This window comes from Haemaphysalis longicornis, unplaced genomic scaffold (genome assembly GCF_048455015.1).
Source record: "Haemaphysalis longicornis isolate Haplotype H1 unplaced genomic scaffold, Haemaphysalis longicornis Haplotype H1 scaffold_1, whole genome shotgun sequence".
Lineage (NCBI taxonomy): Eukaryota > Metazoa > Arthropoda > Arachnida > Ixodida > Ixodidae > Haemaphysalis > Haemaphysalis longicornis.
The window spans coordinates 468,854,148-468,871,716 of record NW_027526203.1 but is presented as its reverse complement, the minus strand read 5'-3'; the positions used below and the strand labels follow the sequence as shown (position 1 = coordinate 468,871,716).

The window sequence follows — 17,569 nt, the reverse complement described above, 5'->3', positions numbered from 1 at the left end:
TGCATTAGCGCAGGGCGAGGGCCGCATTTCCCTTTCAACCGGCGCGTTCACCTTCGGGGCCTTCCTTGTTTCTCGGGGACCGTGTCAGCAGGAAACGGAAGCAGGTCGCGCGCTATCTGCCGCCCGAATTGAGCAACGGCACCTCGGACAAGCTCCACTTACTTGGCCGGCCAGCGGCGGTGGCTGCTGCTGCTGCTGCGGAAGCTGCCCGTTCGCCCTGTCCCCTGTTCTGGCGTCTGATCGGCTGACATAGAGTTTTAGAATAGGGGGCCCAACCCAAGCCGTCTTTGGGGTTTTGGGTTTGCGTTTAGCGCGCGCTATTTTGTCGAAATACCGGGCGTCCGAAAGCTGCCCCCAAGAGGAATTTGCGTTCCTTGCGTCGCTCGCAGCCAGCGAGACGGCGCGTGGCCACGGCCGAAACGAAACCTGCGGCTCGTTTGCCGATCCGCTATGGACGACCAGCGCGGACTGATCGACCGGGCAAGACGGATCGCAGCAGCAAATGGGGCCCTGGACTAAGGGCACCACCCTCTGAGGGCTAAATAGTCTGACTTTATAATAAAGTTTTCTACTACTACTACTACCCGATCTACTACGACGATCGCTGAGATAAATTTATAGATTCCACCTGTCGTTCGCAAGAAGTGGGTAAACCAGGAAATTGTGAAGCGTTTTCTGCCCTCGGAAACGGTCCGCGCACACGCCGGCCCACGAAGTGGCTCGAACCGGCGCAGACCACGGTAGCAGCAGCTTGTAGCCGCTCTTCCGAATCAATCTGATCGCTAAAAGAAGTTCCACATGCAAGAAAGTATATCCAGGGGTGCAGCTGCGCCACTTGCTCCATTTTGATGCTATTTCATATTTTGGCGATAAGCTGCGCCATAACCATGAAATTCCTTTAAATTGCGTCACGCTGCGCCAAAACGCACTACTAGATGCAAAACTTCTCAGTTTCGCAAACTTTAGCGGGGAATAAAGGACGCGTTGGCAACATAACTCAGGTTTATGCATCATCCAATACAGTAGCGCAGACAGCGCTTTATATACACAGTCCATAGCCTATGCCATCTATGCCTCCTCCAGTACACTGGCAGAGAGACGATCAAGGGACTTTAGTTCACTGTAGTTCTTTACCTATGCCGGAACTAAAGTCCGCTTTAAAGCATAGGAAGGGACTTCAGCGCAGACAAGTGCTTGGCCTGCCATCGTGGTGAAAACATTCGCCATCCTCTGAAAACGTCGTTATTGCACTGTTTGGAGGAGCGCTCTTGCACGAAATGTCGTTAATGCGTGCCTATTGGATATACTATATAACTGCTGAAATTCAGAGCCTGGTCGACTAGGGATTCTGACTTTGATGCGGGTGTGGTGGACCTCTATTGTTAAACATGCGAAGAAGGCAAAGGCGTGATAGCGGCCAACTATATGCGCACCCACCGACAACCCAATCTCGATAAGCATCTTCAGCTGTCAGCTCGGGAGCGCGTGTGGCATGGCGGTGTTCGTACCGCTGTACACTACTGTACGCGTTTAATAGGCCACAACCCAATTGTGGTGTTCGCTGCTACCTCCTTGGGCGTGACTGCCAAAGTGCACAGCGGAGGCACGGAGTGCATGTCGCTTGCAGCAACGAAGGCAACCCCTCCTTTAATACCCCTTCCCCTCCCCCTCGGGCCTGATAAGGTGTCGGCACCCCACGCCAGACAGTTTCGGGACCCTTTTCACTACCTCTTCTCCACCCCCCCCCCCCCCCCCCACCCCCCTCAAAAACCTCATCGCATCGCATCGCAGCTCGTCGTATCCGTGCACGCGGTCGCGAGCAGACCGGCTGCGGATTATTCTACGGCAAATGCGCTGGTCAGGCACACACAGCCAGAGCCCATACGCTGTCGGTGTGAGCTTAGTAGGCGATGCGCTGCACAAAACTAATGAACGGTCGGAAGCCTTGGCAGACTGTTCAATAGCCGAGCCCGTACGCTGTCGGTGTGAGCTTAGTAGGCGATGCGCTGCACAAAACTAATGAACGGTCGGAAGCCTTGAGGCAGACTGTTCAATAGCTTGGCGAACTAAAAAAATGTCGAAGGCAAAGTATGCAATACCAATGACGTCTACATAAATCATTTATCTGCTGCTACTTACGCTGGTGGTATTGAAGAACAGTTTGTCGTGTTTGTTTTTAGTGTAGCGAGGTGCTGCTTAAGTGGGAAAGCTATTTGCTATACAGTCAGGTTAGGACTGGCCATTTATGAGGGCACTTTGAAGTAGTACAAGTAAAAATATCGTTTGCGGTTTTTATATCATTCTCTTTTGTTTTTCTTTCTTTGCTTCATTCTTGACCTTGTAAACAGTTCAAACATTTAGGTGAATCTACTTTGTAGGTTGGCAAAAAAGGCACAAATACACCATGCCTTGCAGCTTTCTGCAAGATTCGTTGGTCACTTTTGGAGGACCTTGTCCACTGAAGTTAAAACATGTCTGCACTGACGTTAAATTGATTGCACTTTTGTAATAAACTGCCCCAAATTTGGAATTTCCTGCTTCAAAACCAACATTTTGCTGCTCCAAAAATTGCTCCAAATCCTAGATGTTAGTCTGGTAAAAAATTGTGCTAGGGATTTTTATCAGCGCTGGTTTTGAAAGCGGCGATGGGATATCTGCCGCGATGCTATAAAGGGCCAGACACATGTCCGTCTTTGCAGCCGGTTTTCGGCACCGGTAAACGTTCCGGAAACCGCTCCCCGCCGCCGGGTGCGCGGGCGCTGTCGACGCGTCGGGCCGCTTAGCTCCGCCCCGTTTCGTTATGCGTGCATGCTGCCTTTGGCAGCCCGCACAAGGGTCGCAGGTCGCATTGACGCTTGACGGAGTTCTCCTGGGTGCCCCGCGATGCTAGTGATTTCCTCTCGTAGGAGATTGTTGCTTTTGAAGAAGAAAGCTGCGCTTTTGCGCACTCAAAAGCGAAAGCCCGGAATAGAACGTCGACAACGCGAATAAATAATAGAGAGTTTTAGCAGTCCGTATGGTCCGGCCGTTCCGTTCATTACGTTGCTACCGGGTTTACCGGGACCCGACTGCGCATGCGCGCGCACGTACCGGGTTCTTCCGTGTAGCGAGACAACGTGTTTTAGCACTCCGTAGCGTCGTACCGTTCGTTCCGTGTGACGGCTGATTAGCCGGGTTGTTGCAAAAATCCACACGCTAAAAATACGTAAATAAACAACGCAGTTTCCCCTAAAGCATTGCAAACCTAAAATAAATCGCTCTCGGCCGGACGCATTGTGAGGCAGGGGCTGCGGCAGCGGCGACGGCACCAGAGCGAGCGCAGGTGACGACATGGTCGCGCGCCATTCACGTGGAGGAATGGCCTTGGCCTTGCCCGATTGAAGCGCTAGACACATGTACGATTGGTGCACGCGATTCGTATGCGACTGATCGTTACGACTGTCACCACGACTAGTCGTACGCGTGAATTTGAGACACATGGCCCGATGCGGGTGTGCGATGCATCGTCGGTGCCGCTCCGCCCACTGTTTGTGCTCCATGGTCAACTACGACGATCGCTGAGCTGAATTTGTAGATTCCGCGCGTTTGTACGCAAGAAATGGATAAAACAGGCAATCGTGAAGCGTTTTCTGCATCGGAAACAGGCTGCGCACACGCCGGTCGCGCCTGCCAGCTCGGCACACTCAGCGGCTCGAACCGGCGCAGACCACGGTAGCAACAACTTGTCGCTGCTCTTCCGAATCAATCTGATCGCTAAAACGAAGTTTCACCTGCGAGAAAGTAGGTGTTAGTGTGGTGAAAAATTGTGCTAGTGATTGTTCTCAGGGGTTATTTTAAAAGCGGCGATCAGATATCTGCCGCGATGCAAGCCTATGCTGACCGGCCGTCGATGCCGCGGCGCGCGGTGCGCCGAGCGGCCGAGAGATGGCGATACCTGCGCGGAAGCATCGAAACAGGCTACGCCATGGAGGAAGAAAAAGTTAGGAGACGGCATGACGTCACGCAGCTAGCCTTCGCAAGCCCAGCTTTGTTGAAGCCGCTCCCTCCGCCGTTTCCCTCTCTCAAGCCGCCGAAGTCGGCCCAGCACGTGACCTCCATGGTCGGGTGGGCCGGCGGCGGCGGTCTCAGACTCCGGCGCACCCCTCGTGTTTGGTTGGCCATAGCTTTTCCCCGTCCTTCCTGCATTTGTCTGCTCGGTGATCTTATGCCCGCGTGCGAGCAGAAGTGCCGCGTATGTGCGAAAGACAGAAGCCGTGGGAAAAAATCCAACATATAGCAGTCTTCGCGACAACGGGCAGCAGAGTAGTTTCGAGCAGACGAAATTGAAGAGCTCACGGCGCGGGCGCGGTGGGGTCACGTGGTGCAGTGACGCCTGGGCCGACTTCGATTTTACTTTTTATGTATAGGCTTCACGTTTCTCCGGTAGCGCCGTCTCCTAACTTTTTCTTCCTCCATGGGCTACGCAGATGTCTCGGTCACCGATCGCTCAAACGGCAGTTGTAGCTCAAATAAAGTTTCACATGCGAGAAAGGGCATGATAGTGTGGTGAAAAGTTCTGTTACAGATTGTCATTCGCAGTCGCACAGATAGCGGCGATCAAATATTCGCCAGGACGCTAAGCCTACAGTTCCCAACACCCGAGCCGACCAGAGCAACGCAAGCCGGTTGCGGGCTCCGGATACGGTAACACGGAAGCAGAGCGCCGGGAGAGACGCCGGCCGCGTACGGAACAAATGGCGCATGCGCAGTCGGGTCCCGGTAAACCCGGTAGCAACGTAACGAACGGAACGGCCGGAGCATACGGACTGCTAAAACTCTCTAATATCTGGCAGGTTTGACGCATGCGGGGAGCCGGTTTTGGGTGCCAGGCGGGGCCATTCCGGCTACCGGAACGGGGAATCACGTGCACAGACGCGTCCCTCTCCGCCCATGTGTCCCCCGCTTAAAGGGCTGGTGAAGAGCTTTTCAAAGAAATTTTGTTGGGGGCATTACTTAATGGTTTTCTTGACACTGAATTCGAAAAACATGTTTATTTTGTATGTAATTACCCCCAACCATCTTTTTTGGTCATAACAAACGACCCCTGCCCGGGGGCACGGCGAGACCCCTGGCTGCCTTTCGCGATTGGTTGGCGGCAGATGACGTCATATTCGGAAGTGCCGGCGCTGCGGTGACCGCTCGGCCTGAAGAGCTCGTTCTGTTGACGTTCAGGCACGGGCCAGAAAGTCCTCTGGTGAATGGAAGACTCACACAATCTTTCCTTGGAATAGGAGAGCCTGAGGGAAGTATAAACGTAACAAGTTGGCTCGCGGCGAGCTTTAGAAAGGGGTTCTCCCCGAACGGCTCATGGCCGACTTCTGTTTCTCGGATGCAGGGAAGTTGTGCAGATATTGGTTGGCCGTTTTCACTACCAGCGCTAGTCACAATCCCTAGCACAATTTTTCAACACACCATCATCCCCTCCCTCGCATGTGTAACTTAGCTTTTTACATTCGGACAGGCGGTAACAAGCTATGTGCAGCGGCCCGCGATGCGCGCAAGCACCAGCTAGCGAGCGGCCGGTCGCGCGGAGGTGCTGGTGCCGGGTCGCTGCGCAGCCGATCAGCGGAACGTGGCATTGCTGCACATACGCAGTTTTAGAATAGGGGGACCTAACAACGTTGGTGGCTCCTCAAAATGTAGAGGAACCCAAACGCAGCACGCTGGCCCGCGACGAACTTTGGCTGAACGCCTCCCCCAACATCTCTAGCCAGCTTGGGTTGCACGGATTGCCTCGGATGTTGGGAACTGCGTCAGGTCCGGTACGCCGCATGCCTGAGAGGACCGGTAAGCCGCATGCCTCGTCAGGACCGGTACGCCACACGCCTCGCGAGGACTGGTACGCCGCACGTCTGAGAGGAGCGGTACGCCGCACGCCCGAGAGGACTGGTACGCCGCCTGCCTCGTCAGGACCGGTACGCCACACGCCTCGAGAGCACTGGTACGCCGCACGCCTGGTCAGGTCCGGTACGCCGCATGCCTCAGAGGACTGGTACGCCGCACGCCTCGTCAGGTCTTAAGTTTCAATCTGGTCTCCTCCATCCTCGCCAGTATGGTTTTACTACACTCTAAGAAAAAAGGTAGTCAGTACTGACTCATTTTACAGAGTCATTGGCTTGCTACAGAATTGACTACCTTTGGACTCTTATGGGGAGGGCCACCAGACTCTCTTTCAGAGTCCTGGGACTCTTAGGGAGGGAGTCGTGACGAAGAGTCAAAAGTGAGTCTGCAGGACTCCTGAAAATTAGTCACGGTCAGTCTTGGGCAGTAACTAGTTACTAGTAACGCGTTACCTGTAACTGGTTACTTTTTTCAGTAACTTGTAACTGTAACTAGTTACTTTTAAGTTAGAGGAACTTGTAACTGTAACACTGTTACTTTTTTGTGGAGTAACTGTAACGAGAAATATCGTTACAGTTACTTTATTTCTATAAAAAAATTATCCAACAGCAACACTCATTAACGGCGGATGTACAGTTTGCGCGTTTCACTTTTTCGGCCTTTCTTCCGCAGAACCTTCGTCTAGTTCATCTATGCCAGCTCACTCCCTTCGCATGGGTGAAAAACATCTGGACTAGAAATGTTTAGGCGTGCACGTGTGCGTGGTGTCTCACGCAGTCTACTAAGGGCTCGAAATTTTTAAGTCTAAGCTGCAGTATTTTCCTCAGTAGCGCGACATCGCTCTCACCAAGGCCATAAATAACGCTGCGACACGCGTCTAAGCGCACGTGGACGCATGTTGACGCGCCAGAGCCTATAGGCCGACGCGCGGCTGCACCATTGTCGCCACATCTGGGGCGCAGTAAAACTGTTTGACACAAAGGCAAAGAGGAAAACAAACACCGACAAACGCCGCACAACTAGTGGTGGAACCTGAGACTTTACACCTTAGGTGCTGGCACTCACTGTTTTAATATGACCCTTGACACCATTTATCTTAGTATACTCACTATGCTTTAATTATGGCTCTATACACCAGCCCCCTGAGTAAAGTTTTTTTTAAACTAGTGCCTCCTTTACAAATCTTTCTCATCTCTTTCATCATTGTCATGGCGCTCTTTGCCTTTGTCGGCCTTGTGCCATTAAACCCAAAATCATCATCATCATGATCTCTCCGACAACTGCATTGCAACCAGCTTCACCTGCCCGAATTGCCGGGGTCCACACGCAGCATACTCTCGCGCTTGTGAAAAGTTTCAGGTAGAGAAAAAATCATTAACCTAAGGGTAACAGAAAACATCACCTTCCCAGAGGCGCGAAAGAAGTTCGCCTCTTTCCCCCTGGGGAGGTACGCCGACGCAGCTCGCCGGAAGGGGCGGAGCGGCGTCTGGTTTCGGCGGGGACCCAGTACCGAGAGTCGGACTTGGTCCCGCCACCCCCCCCCCCCCCCCCGCCCCCCTGGGTTGCCTCGGGCAGCCCAACCAGCCTCCGCACCGCTCGCTGAGCCAGCAGTGGCTGGGTGGCATCCACGTCCGGTGGGGATGCTGCTGCACCCACTGTTTCCTCCTCTCCACCGGCCCGAAGCACGCGCGAGGGCCCGGAAGAGGTGGAGACGGAGGAAACCGCAGTAGTTCCCACCCCCGCCGCATCGCCGTTGCACCCGGGGCGCTCCTGACGCCCCCGGCGGTCGCGGCTCCAACAAAGGGCACCGGGAAGGGTGCCAAGTGCGGGGGGTCCGGTCCGCCGGGTACCCCTTCCAAATCTGATGGCGACATGGATGTGGGACCTTTCCTGTCTACTTCGCAGCGGAAGGAGCGGGTCCCTCCATCTAATGGCGAATTCCACTGGGAGAGCAGGAGCACTCAAAAGCACTCTGAAAGTGCTCTCTCTTGAGCAGGCGTGTTTCAGTGGACGAACAGGAGTAGGAGCACTGTCATCCAGTGGTAGAGCGAGATCACTTTCGCTGTTCCGAGGTTCCGAGCAGTCTGGAGCAGTCCGATCTGCTCCCGCTTGAAATGCGGAGTAAGCACATTACTAAGGAAGTCACGTGACCTTTAACTTTTTTTTTTCTTCCGTGAATTGTCGCGCTTCGGCGAGCGCAGCCCGGAGTACGCGGCGGTATCCATCTGATCCATCGTGCGTGCATTTGAAACTGCGGAATGGGCAGCGAGCCCTACGAGCATGCGACTGCTTCCTACCGCCACACGTGCTTTGCCCGGCTTTGCTCACACATGCTTTTCTGCAGAGACTGCTGGAATGCTTTTAAAGGCCGGAATGCGTGGAGCTAACTTTCACGACGAAGTTCGCGCGGCGGGAAATCTCCCGCGTCAGGACGCCGTATGTTTGTCGGGATGAGCTACATGCGGCGACGACACGGCGCGCGCCGCCGCCGGGTTGCCCAGAATCAACGGTGCCGTTCAGTAAACAGACCCAGTGAAGGAGCTTCCCACTTTGGTTGTACGTCATTTGACGGTTCTGCGTGGGGCTGGTGCGTTTCTTCTACTGAAATATTCGTTCTCAGTTCTCAAAAACGCTAGAGGCAGGGGGAAAAAAACGAATGAACGACACTGGGGAGATTCGAACTAGCAACTCCAAGAACAAGTAGCCAGCATTTTAACCTCTACTCCACACCGAGTGATGGCGCATGTGTGCAAAATGCAGCTCATCAATGCGGCTAGCTGTTACTTGTTTTTGTCGTATTTGAGAGGCCCCCGTTATGATACCGCCTGTTCCTCACTCGCCGATCTTGCAGACGGGCCTTATATTGCTACTACTACAAGTAATGTAGCCGGATCGCCTTTATTTAACCTGATAAATGCTATCGTACATGCCCATCTCGGCGACACAAGCCACAACAGTCGGGTCGGGACCGTGTTTTCCCCTCGTCATTTTTCCCTCTCCCACCTGCTCTCCGGGTGCGTGCCGCATTCCAATGGCAGGTGTAGTGGCCCTGCTCCCGCGTGCTCCCAAGTGTTCTGTCCCCTACTCCTCACTGCACGACGCCACTGCTCCTGTTCTCTCAATGGAATTCGCCCTAAACCTCCAGAGAAGGTTAAAAAACCCCTTCCAAGAGTCCAAGCCCCGAAAGACCCTACATAAATAGTCACACTCCAGTAGCTCTAACACATCATTATGGGAAGAGAAAATGTTGTTCAATGGAACTGCAGAGGCCTTCTGAATAATCTTGACGACGTGTATGAGATTCTGCATGCTAATCAGCCAAGTGTAATGTGTGTTCAGGAAACACATCTGAATTCCAAGCACACAAATTTCTTGAATAGTTACCTCGTATACAGAAAGGACAGGGTTGGCCGCGCACAATCTTATGGCGGTGTGGCCATAATCGCCCGCAAATCTTTAGCATGCCAACCTGTCACCTTGAACACCGTCCTTGAGGCTGTAGCCATCCGCACAATATTTAATAGGTTGATGACGGTATGCTCCATTTACATTCCTCCTGATCTTGCACTTTCGAGCTCTGACTTTGAGGCGCTGGTCGACCAGCTGCCCGAACCATACATCCTAACAGGCGACCTTAATGTACACAATTCTCTTTGGGGCTCTTCTCGCACGGATGCCCGAGGTGGCCTGATAGAGAAGTTTTTAACGCCCTCTGGAGCATGCCTTTTCAACAAGACGGCCTACATACCATAACATAGGACACAACACATACTCATATTTTTATTTGGCTATTGGCTCCGCAGTTCTCTTTCCTTGTCTTGAGTGGGGCGTGGGTACGGACCCAAATGGTAGTGACCACTTGCCCACCTCACTAACATATATAGGTAAAGGCCCATGCAGTCCATCTTCCCAAAACAGGTTCAATGAAGCAAGAGCTAACTGGAACACATTTACAGAGACATCCAAAGTACAGCCGGTAAAAGGCTTGTCTATAACACAGCTTTCAAACTCTCAGCCCTGTCCTGCCCCGCCGGAGCGGGATTTGAATAAAACTACTGCGGAATTCTGAAGTCTTAGCCCTTCGCTTTTGCCTCCGACATGTTTGGAACGAGTGCGTTTCGGCAGTTTTCGGATGTAGCTGGTTGAAGTTGAAATCGCTGTTATAGACAAGCGTTTTACCGACTGTACACTACACATCCATAGGACACCTACACATTGAAGAAGCTACCCAACTCCTCACTGCGCACATCCTCGTTGCTGCTGAAACGTCCATTCCCTCCACCTCTGGTGCCCCGCGCAACCAGAGGAGGCCGTGGTGGAATGAGGACTGTAGGCGGGCGCGAGAGGCCCAGAACAAGGCGTGAGGTATACTTCGTCGGTACCCCACGTCGGTAAACATTTTGTTGTTCAAAAGAGCAAAGGCGTTAGGAAAACGTGTGCGCCGTGAGGCAAAACGAGAGAGTTGGCGTTCCTTCATAACATCAATAAACTCCTACACAGACGCACGAAAAGTATGGACAAGAATACGTAAACTCAAAGGACAACATACACACAGCCTGCGTCTGGTCAGCACAACAGGGGACACACTTGAAGACCACCAGGCTGACACACTCGCACAACACTTTCATGAAACACAAACGGCCGAAAAGAAGCCTATACTAGATAACAATAGGTCAACATCTTCTTATAGCTCAGAGTTTTCACTGTATGAGCTGAGGGCTGCTTTGAGCACGTGTAAACCCTCATCCCCAGGCCCAGATAACATCACATATACAATGATACAACACCTACACGCAGACACACTTGAAGCACTTCTACATCTATATAATAAAATATGGCTTTCGGGGCACATCCCACACTCTTGGAGGGAGGCCATAGTAGTGGCTTTCTTGAAGGAGGGAAAGGACCCGTCGTCCCCCTTAAGTTACCGTCCTATAGCCCTACGAGCTGCCTGTGCAAGCTTCTAGAGAAGATGATAAATCGCAGGCTCGTGAACTTCCTTGAGTACAACGGTCTTCTCGAGAGCTGCCAGGCAGGCTTCAGGGCGGGGCGATCCACGAACGATCAACTCGTATTTCTTGAATCATATATAAAGGATGCCTTCGTGCATAAACAGTATTGCGTAACTGTGTTTTTCGACCTCGAGAAGGCCTACGACACCGCTTGGCGTTACGGGATCCTTAGTGACCTCAAGTCATTCGGTGTCTCGAGTAACATGTTAAACACTCTTGCTAGTTACTTGTCGGAGAGAACATTTCGAGCAAGAGTTGGTTGTGCACTCTCAAAGGTTTACGTGCAAGAAAATGGCGTGCCGCAAGGTGGCGTGTTGAGCTGCACCCTCTTGATAGTTAAGATGAACTCTCTTGGAAAGGCATTGCCACCCACTATCTCTTATTCCATGTATGTAGACGACGTCCAGATATCTTATAAATCATGTAATATGTCCATCTGCGAACGTCAAGTCCAGCTTGGTGTCAAAAAACTTTCCAGCTCGGCTGACAAGAATGGTTTTAAAACTAATCCCGGAAAGAGCTCCTGCGTTGTGTTCTCCAGGAAGCGTGGGGTCCCCCAGGACCCATACATCACTCTTGAGAACGTGCCGATTCCTGCGAACAAGGAGCACAAGTCCTTAGGTGTTGTGTTTGACCACAAACTCAAATTCATTCCCCACATCAAGGTCTCAAAACAATGAATATCCTTAAGGGTCTCTCCCACCAATCCTATGGTTCCTACAAAACTCCTGCTGCCCTTGTATACTGCTTTGGTTGGGTCTCGTTTGGACTATGGCAGTGTGGTGTATGGGTCGGCGACTAAGACAGAGTTGCGAATGCTTGACCCAGTGTTACACTTGGGGCTTCGTCTTGCGTCGGGTGCTTTTCGCACTAGTCCGGTGCAAAGTCTGTATGTCGAGTGTAACAAGTGGAGCCTTGAGAACCAACGGACTTACATGGACTTGCTTTAGGCTTTTAAAATTTCATCGCTGAATAACCATCCTTTTTATCCATTATTTAACAATACATCCACATCTCTGCTGTTTGTAAATCGCCCATCCGTTCCTCTGCCCTTTTCACTTAGAGTGAGAGAGCGAGCCTCGGATCTCAGCACTTCGTTTTTAGATGTGTACAGATAATCTTTCACAGACATTTCACCTCCTTGGAAAGTTCGCCCTGTGTCCTGCGACCTTTCTTTTATGAAACTTGACAAACATCGAGTACCACGAGCTGCAATACTGTAATCTATAGATTCCTTGAGTGTTGTTCGCACACTATCATTGCACAAGCCCCCAAAAAACTGCATAGTTAATCTTGTATTGAACACTATCATGCCTGTTTATACGCAAAAGCATGAGCTCCTCCTCTGCTGGGTCCCAAGACACGCTGGGATCGGTGGGAACGAGTTGGCAGACGAGAGGGCCGCTGCTGTTGCACTCAGGAACACTGTAGACATAACCACCGTACCATATACAGACCTCAAGCCACACATAAGAGAACACTTGCGTAGAACATGGCAAACACACTGGAGTGAACACAGATAACAAGTTACATGTTATAAAACCACGCTCTCGACCATACACCCGTAATACACGCAACAGACACACGGAAGTCGCCTTAGCTAGGCTACGGATAGAGCACACCCATGCAACGCACTCGTATCTGCTCACAGGATCGTCAAGACCCCAGTGCAGCAGGTGCGGAGAGGCTCTATCCGTAGTTCACATACTCATTCAATGCACAGCACTTCACACAACGCGACGCAAACACTTCCCACAACTATACAGACTACACGTCCCTCTACACCCAGCGTTTTTCTTGTCTGACGATCCCATGTTTTCTATCAAGTGTGTTTTTAAATATTTAGAAGGAGTTAAATTTTTAGACCTCATTTCATACCGCGCATGATCACTCTCTGGCCCTATACCCCAGCCATGCTCATTGTTGTTTTCTGATTTTACTTGTGTTTTTTCTGTCTTATAGTGTTTATGATTTCACCTCTCATATATAACCATTGTTTTGGCGCACTTTTCCCCAGTTGGCCTTGCGCCACTAACATCCAACCATCATCATCATCATCTCTCTTAGAACTCGTGTTGTTTTTGTGAAGTTGAGGTTGTTAAGCCTACAGTCCACCATTTCTACTCGTGTGCGCGGAAGTTGTGTGTGCAAGCGAGCGCACCGCTAAACCTTGTGACGAGCCTGTCGGACATGGAGCCCGCCAAGATAAGAAAAAAAATTGGGCCCATCTCCCCGCAAGGGGGACTCGAGTAAATGCGTCGCATAGGGGGTGGGTGTATTGCGTTAACGTTTAGTGTTTGGGGAGTTGGTGGTAGTGAATGCGTTGTATCAGCAGCTTCTTGACGTAGTTTGAATGAGTCAAGGATATAAGGCGCGTTCGTACCCTCCCATTCTGTGTCGGCTTTGTGGCGCAGTGGGTAGAGCACCATGTACATTGCGTTCCGCCCGCAGGGTCGAGGGATCGAAACCAGGCGCCGGATAGTATTTTTTTTTTATATAGTGTAGGGGGAGGGGTGCGGACTACGACTACGGACGTCAACGCGGGTGACATCGTGAGTTACTGAAATGCTCTGCATTTAAAAGGAAGTGGCGGCTGAAGACGCTGACGAAGGCGTTACAGTATCGAAACTCCCGTGCCGACACCTCGTCAGGTGATGGAATGCTCTGGGGATGTTCGCCGCAACGCGCGAGGATACGGAAGACGCACTGGACGCACTACAAACTTACTGGAAATCCGTGCGACCGTTGCTTACAAAGCGCACTGAAGCAAAAATCACCGTCTTCTTTGCTGGGAATTAAATTGTAGTCCCCCGGGGGCCGTTCTCGTTCAGGTAACAATTTTCGTGGTCTCATTTCACACACGCGGACCGCAGTCTTATTTTCGGAGCATTTACGCTTCGCAAATGCGACGCTGCATAAGCTTGCTGGATGCTGCTACAGTATAACCGAATATACCGAATTACGTGACCAAGAAATGCCTAACTCGATTTAACGAAATAAGTCGTGACTCCCCTCAACTTCGTTAAATCCAGTTTTGACAGTGTTGGCGTTTGGCCGGTTTCGTGCCTCTTGGTCAATCACACCAGAATGTGGTATGCTATGAGCCTCCTCGGTTGTCAGTCCCGGATCGTCCGTGGCTCGATTTTCCTTCCTACGGGGCCTGCGGTCCGAAGGAGGCCCTATGTTCGAGCTTTGCGCCGTCAGAAGGGCTTTGGGCCCGATTCCCGTCGCAAAGTTTCTTCTTTAATTATTCCTCGTGAACCATCCTCTCGCGGTCAGGATTTGCTGGTGTGCGTGCGTGACTGCTTTTGGCAGCAGCGGCGACGCACCAAGACTGAGCTGCTGCTGCAATTCTCCGATGGGAATCAGCTTGAATAAAAACGAACGCAAAGGAAGAGGGAGAAACACGACACACTGCTGTTTTGTGTTCGTTTTTATTCAAGGTGGTTCCCATCGAAGAAATTATGCACCAACTAGCACAGACCAGAGGAGCCATTCTACTGCTGCTGGTCAAGACTCGGACGAGCAACTGTGTATGATGTGCAATGAACAGTCCTGCTTGCGTCCCTCGTAACATCAGATTGAAGTTTATTGTGTTTTGTCTCGGAGCAAATCTCCCCGTTTTCGGAGTCCCATCGCTCTTCTGGTCACTATCTCACGCGAAGGCATGGTAGCCGCAGCCTGTTTTTCCTGCGACCTCCTTATCGTACTCGTTTCTTCCCTTGTCCTTCCGGTGGTCGAAACTCTGTCTGGGACGCTTCTCGGCGGACTTCCTGCAGCAACCCTGGCCAAACTGTGCACTCCTCACTTTGTAGTTGCAATAAATTTGGCCGTGTGGTACCACATCTTTGCATTGAGAAAGGGCAGCGATGTATCTCAAGTATTGGTTTTGTACCCGCGTCTTCGTCCGTCCGCATCGGCTCTTCCCTCCACCTGAAATGCACTTGCGGGGTCGCTTACAGTTTGTCCGCTAGTTAGCAGAGCCGCTGATGATCGTGCGTGCGTGCGCTTAGATTCAGTCAGTGTGAGAGCCGCCGAGGACTGCAAAATCTGCCGCACAGGCACAGTCTTTGTCAAAATATTCTGGGCCACAAAATATTCAGTGTACAAAGTTACCTTTCGAGTAGGGCTGAAACATTTTATGCCAGAAAGTCCTGATTTAACGAAGATCTCCCGATTCCCCCAACTAAACCAATATCATGCTTTGTCCCAGTTCAACAAACCTTTTCTCAATAAATGCAGCCTGAGAGTGTTACTGTTTGGTCTGTTTTGTAGAGAACGCCTGAAAATTGATTCTTATTCAAGAAACCTAAAAAAGAAAGAGGACTACTTTACTTTTTGCTGTCATAAAATAATTTGGTCACAGTTGAACGTTCGTTAGGCTTGTGCTTTGTGGCCAGAAATCTTTGGCTTGACATAGGAGATTTTAAAGGCTGTACCTGTCGCCAGGTGCGAGGCAGCAGTGCAAGGGCAGGGGGACACGTGCTGACTCGGTTCGCTCGTGGGAGTGGCATAGCAGCATCGTCCGGGATGTTTAGAACGGCTCGTCCGACCTCTCTGTAGCCATCGGCCGTTTTGTCGCCCGATTAAGACGAGCGCCAAGGCATTGTGGCGCTCTTTGTTTACGCTTTTGCCCGCCAACACGGGAGGTCCCGTTCGAGAAAGGGAAAACGGCGCCTGAAAATATCCTCGCGAATGAGGAAGCGCCATTTCTGATCGAGGGGGTACCGCGGCAGGGATCCCCTCCGAAGACCAACAGTGGCCGGTGTGCGCGACGCCGCCGACTGGGGGGCTCTTCAGCTTCCGCCGGTCAGGAAGCGGCGGCCGACAACAAACTGGTTTCGGCCACTTTCATCTTCCATTTTCTGCGCTGACCCGAGGCGGGGCCGGTTGCCGCAGCGGTGGCCGCGGGAACAGGGTTGTGCCGTCGGCCGGCCATCGGAAAAGGGCAGCCCCGAAGGTCGCCCGCCGGAAGCGTGTCAGCGTGTGACCGACTTGCGCAACGGCCCATGAGACCGGCTGCTGCTGGCCCTCGGCGACGACGAAGTGAAGGGGGGGGGGGGGGGGGGGGGGGGGGGCTTTTCCTAGCGGGTACAATGACTGCGTTTTGGGGGCGACGAAACGCACCTGGTCTTTCCCATTTCGGTCGAGGAAGTGTATCAGGACTCGGTTATTATCTTCCCAGTATCGCCGCGTGACAATAAATTCGTCTCGCGGTCGATCAAGTTTTTGTGCTTGCAAGGAGGAGGATTTATGTGACACCTATTTTCTCTGCAGTGTGCCGCCCCCGTTATGTATGCAGTCATGTTACGCATGTGTAATGGGAAGAGAGGGAGGAAGCGTTTTTCCTTCTCATCCTCGTGCAGTTTCACACATAGAACTGACCCGTTGGGGACTCTTCCCTAATTCTCCTCCACAGTCGGAGTCTTCCAAAGTGGCGCTCGCCTACAGGTTGCAGAGAGGGTGAGGGGCCACAGCTGCTACTGAGCATGAGCCATCTTCCTGGTAAAGGTTTCCACGGAAAACAAGCACTAGTGTGTCGAGATTAAATGCTCCCACGTGGTCTAAATTAATCCATAGCCCTCTGCAGCCCACGCATATTTGAATTTAAAGAATATGAAAGGGCCCACCATTTATTTATTTTTGAATTTCTTTGGATTAGTGTGCATACTTGATGTTCAAACTAAACACCGGGTAGCTGACTGTTATTGCTTGTTTTGTATGTGGAAGCGGGCCTTTCCTGTGGCCATTTTGCGGCATCTCTGTCACAAGACTGAATACAGGCTGCTGTGGTGTAAAGCTGCTGCCAAATTCTCTTACAAAGTCACAATGCTCTTTAAAATTTACATGAGCTGCGTTCATTTAACGTTTATCCTAATTTGTTGTGGAAATTCAACAATCAGCATCTCTTTGTGTGCACCTCTTTGTGCGCTCAGTGCGAGCCAGTGAATGGCGTATTCCTTTTGTTCTCGTTTTCCAGGGCTCGAACGATAAAGGCAACCAGTCTCCTAGCAGGCCCCCCAGCAGCCAGGGCTCCCAGACTGGCACTCCTGGTGCTAAATCGAAGCAAACTCCCCGCACTGCGCGTGTGGGGCACCACCCGAGTGACGAGGGCATCCAGTTGTCTGGAAGCCTTTTCAGCAGTTCCGACTCCCAGGAAGACGCACTTTATGGCAGCACTGATTCGAAGCAAGTGACAACCTCGGTACGTGAACCAGGTGTTGCACATGAATTATGTCCATGCCTTGTTTGTTATCCGTGGAGTCGTTTGGAGAATAATAGTCCCAGAGAAAGAGGGAGATAGAGATCCCCTGCTAGGAATAGTGTTAGTCAATTGCTGTCTACTTAGAGAGCTTGTTTCGCAAGGGGCAGGAAACAAACCCACAAGGAGTGCCTTGGAAGCTCCAAGTTCATGGGCATCACCTTTTTAGACAAATCTACAGATGATCCACAAAAGAACTTTCTCAGGGGAAGCGGTTTAACGTGAGTAACGAAGCACTATAAGTGGCGGAAGGTTATAATTATCTGAAACACTGCTGCCTTTTCACTGCTGGGTTTGTTCTAAAACTGCTGTTTGCACTGGGCTCTCTTTAATTTTGGGGTGACAGTTAACAGGATATATAAATGTATGATTCCAGATAATTTTGTGTACAATTAAAAATGATATTGCTACTTAC

General features: G+C 51.5%; 1 protein-coding gene across 2 annotated transcripts in view; it reads left to right on the top strand.

Moving 5' to 3' along the window:
- LOC144156232 (M-phase inducer phosphatase 1-like) overlaps positions 1 to 17,569 on the top strand; it is a 122,722-nt gene that overhangs the window by 61,935 nt on the left and 43,218 nt on the right. For both annotated transcript variants that reach the window (XM_077688137.1, XM_077688136.1), the window contains exon 6: positions 16,873 to 17,097. In XM_077688137.1, coding sequence (XP_077544263.1) covers positions 16,873 to 17,097 — 225 coding nt within the window. The remainder of the gene's footprint in view (positions 1 to 16,872; positions 17,098 to 17,569) is intronic.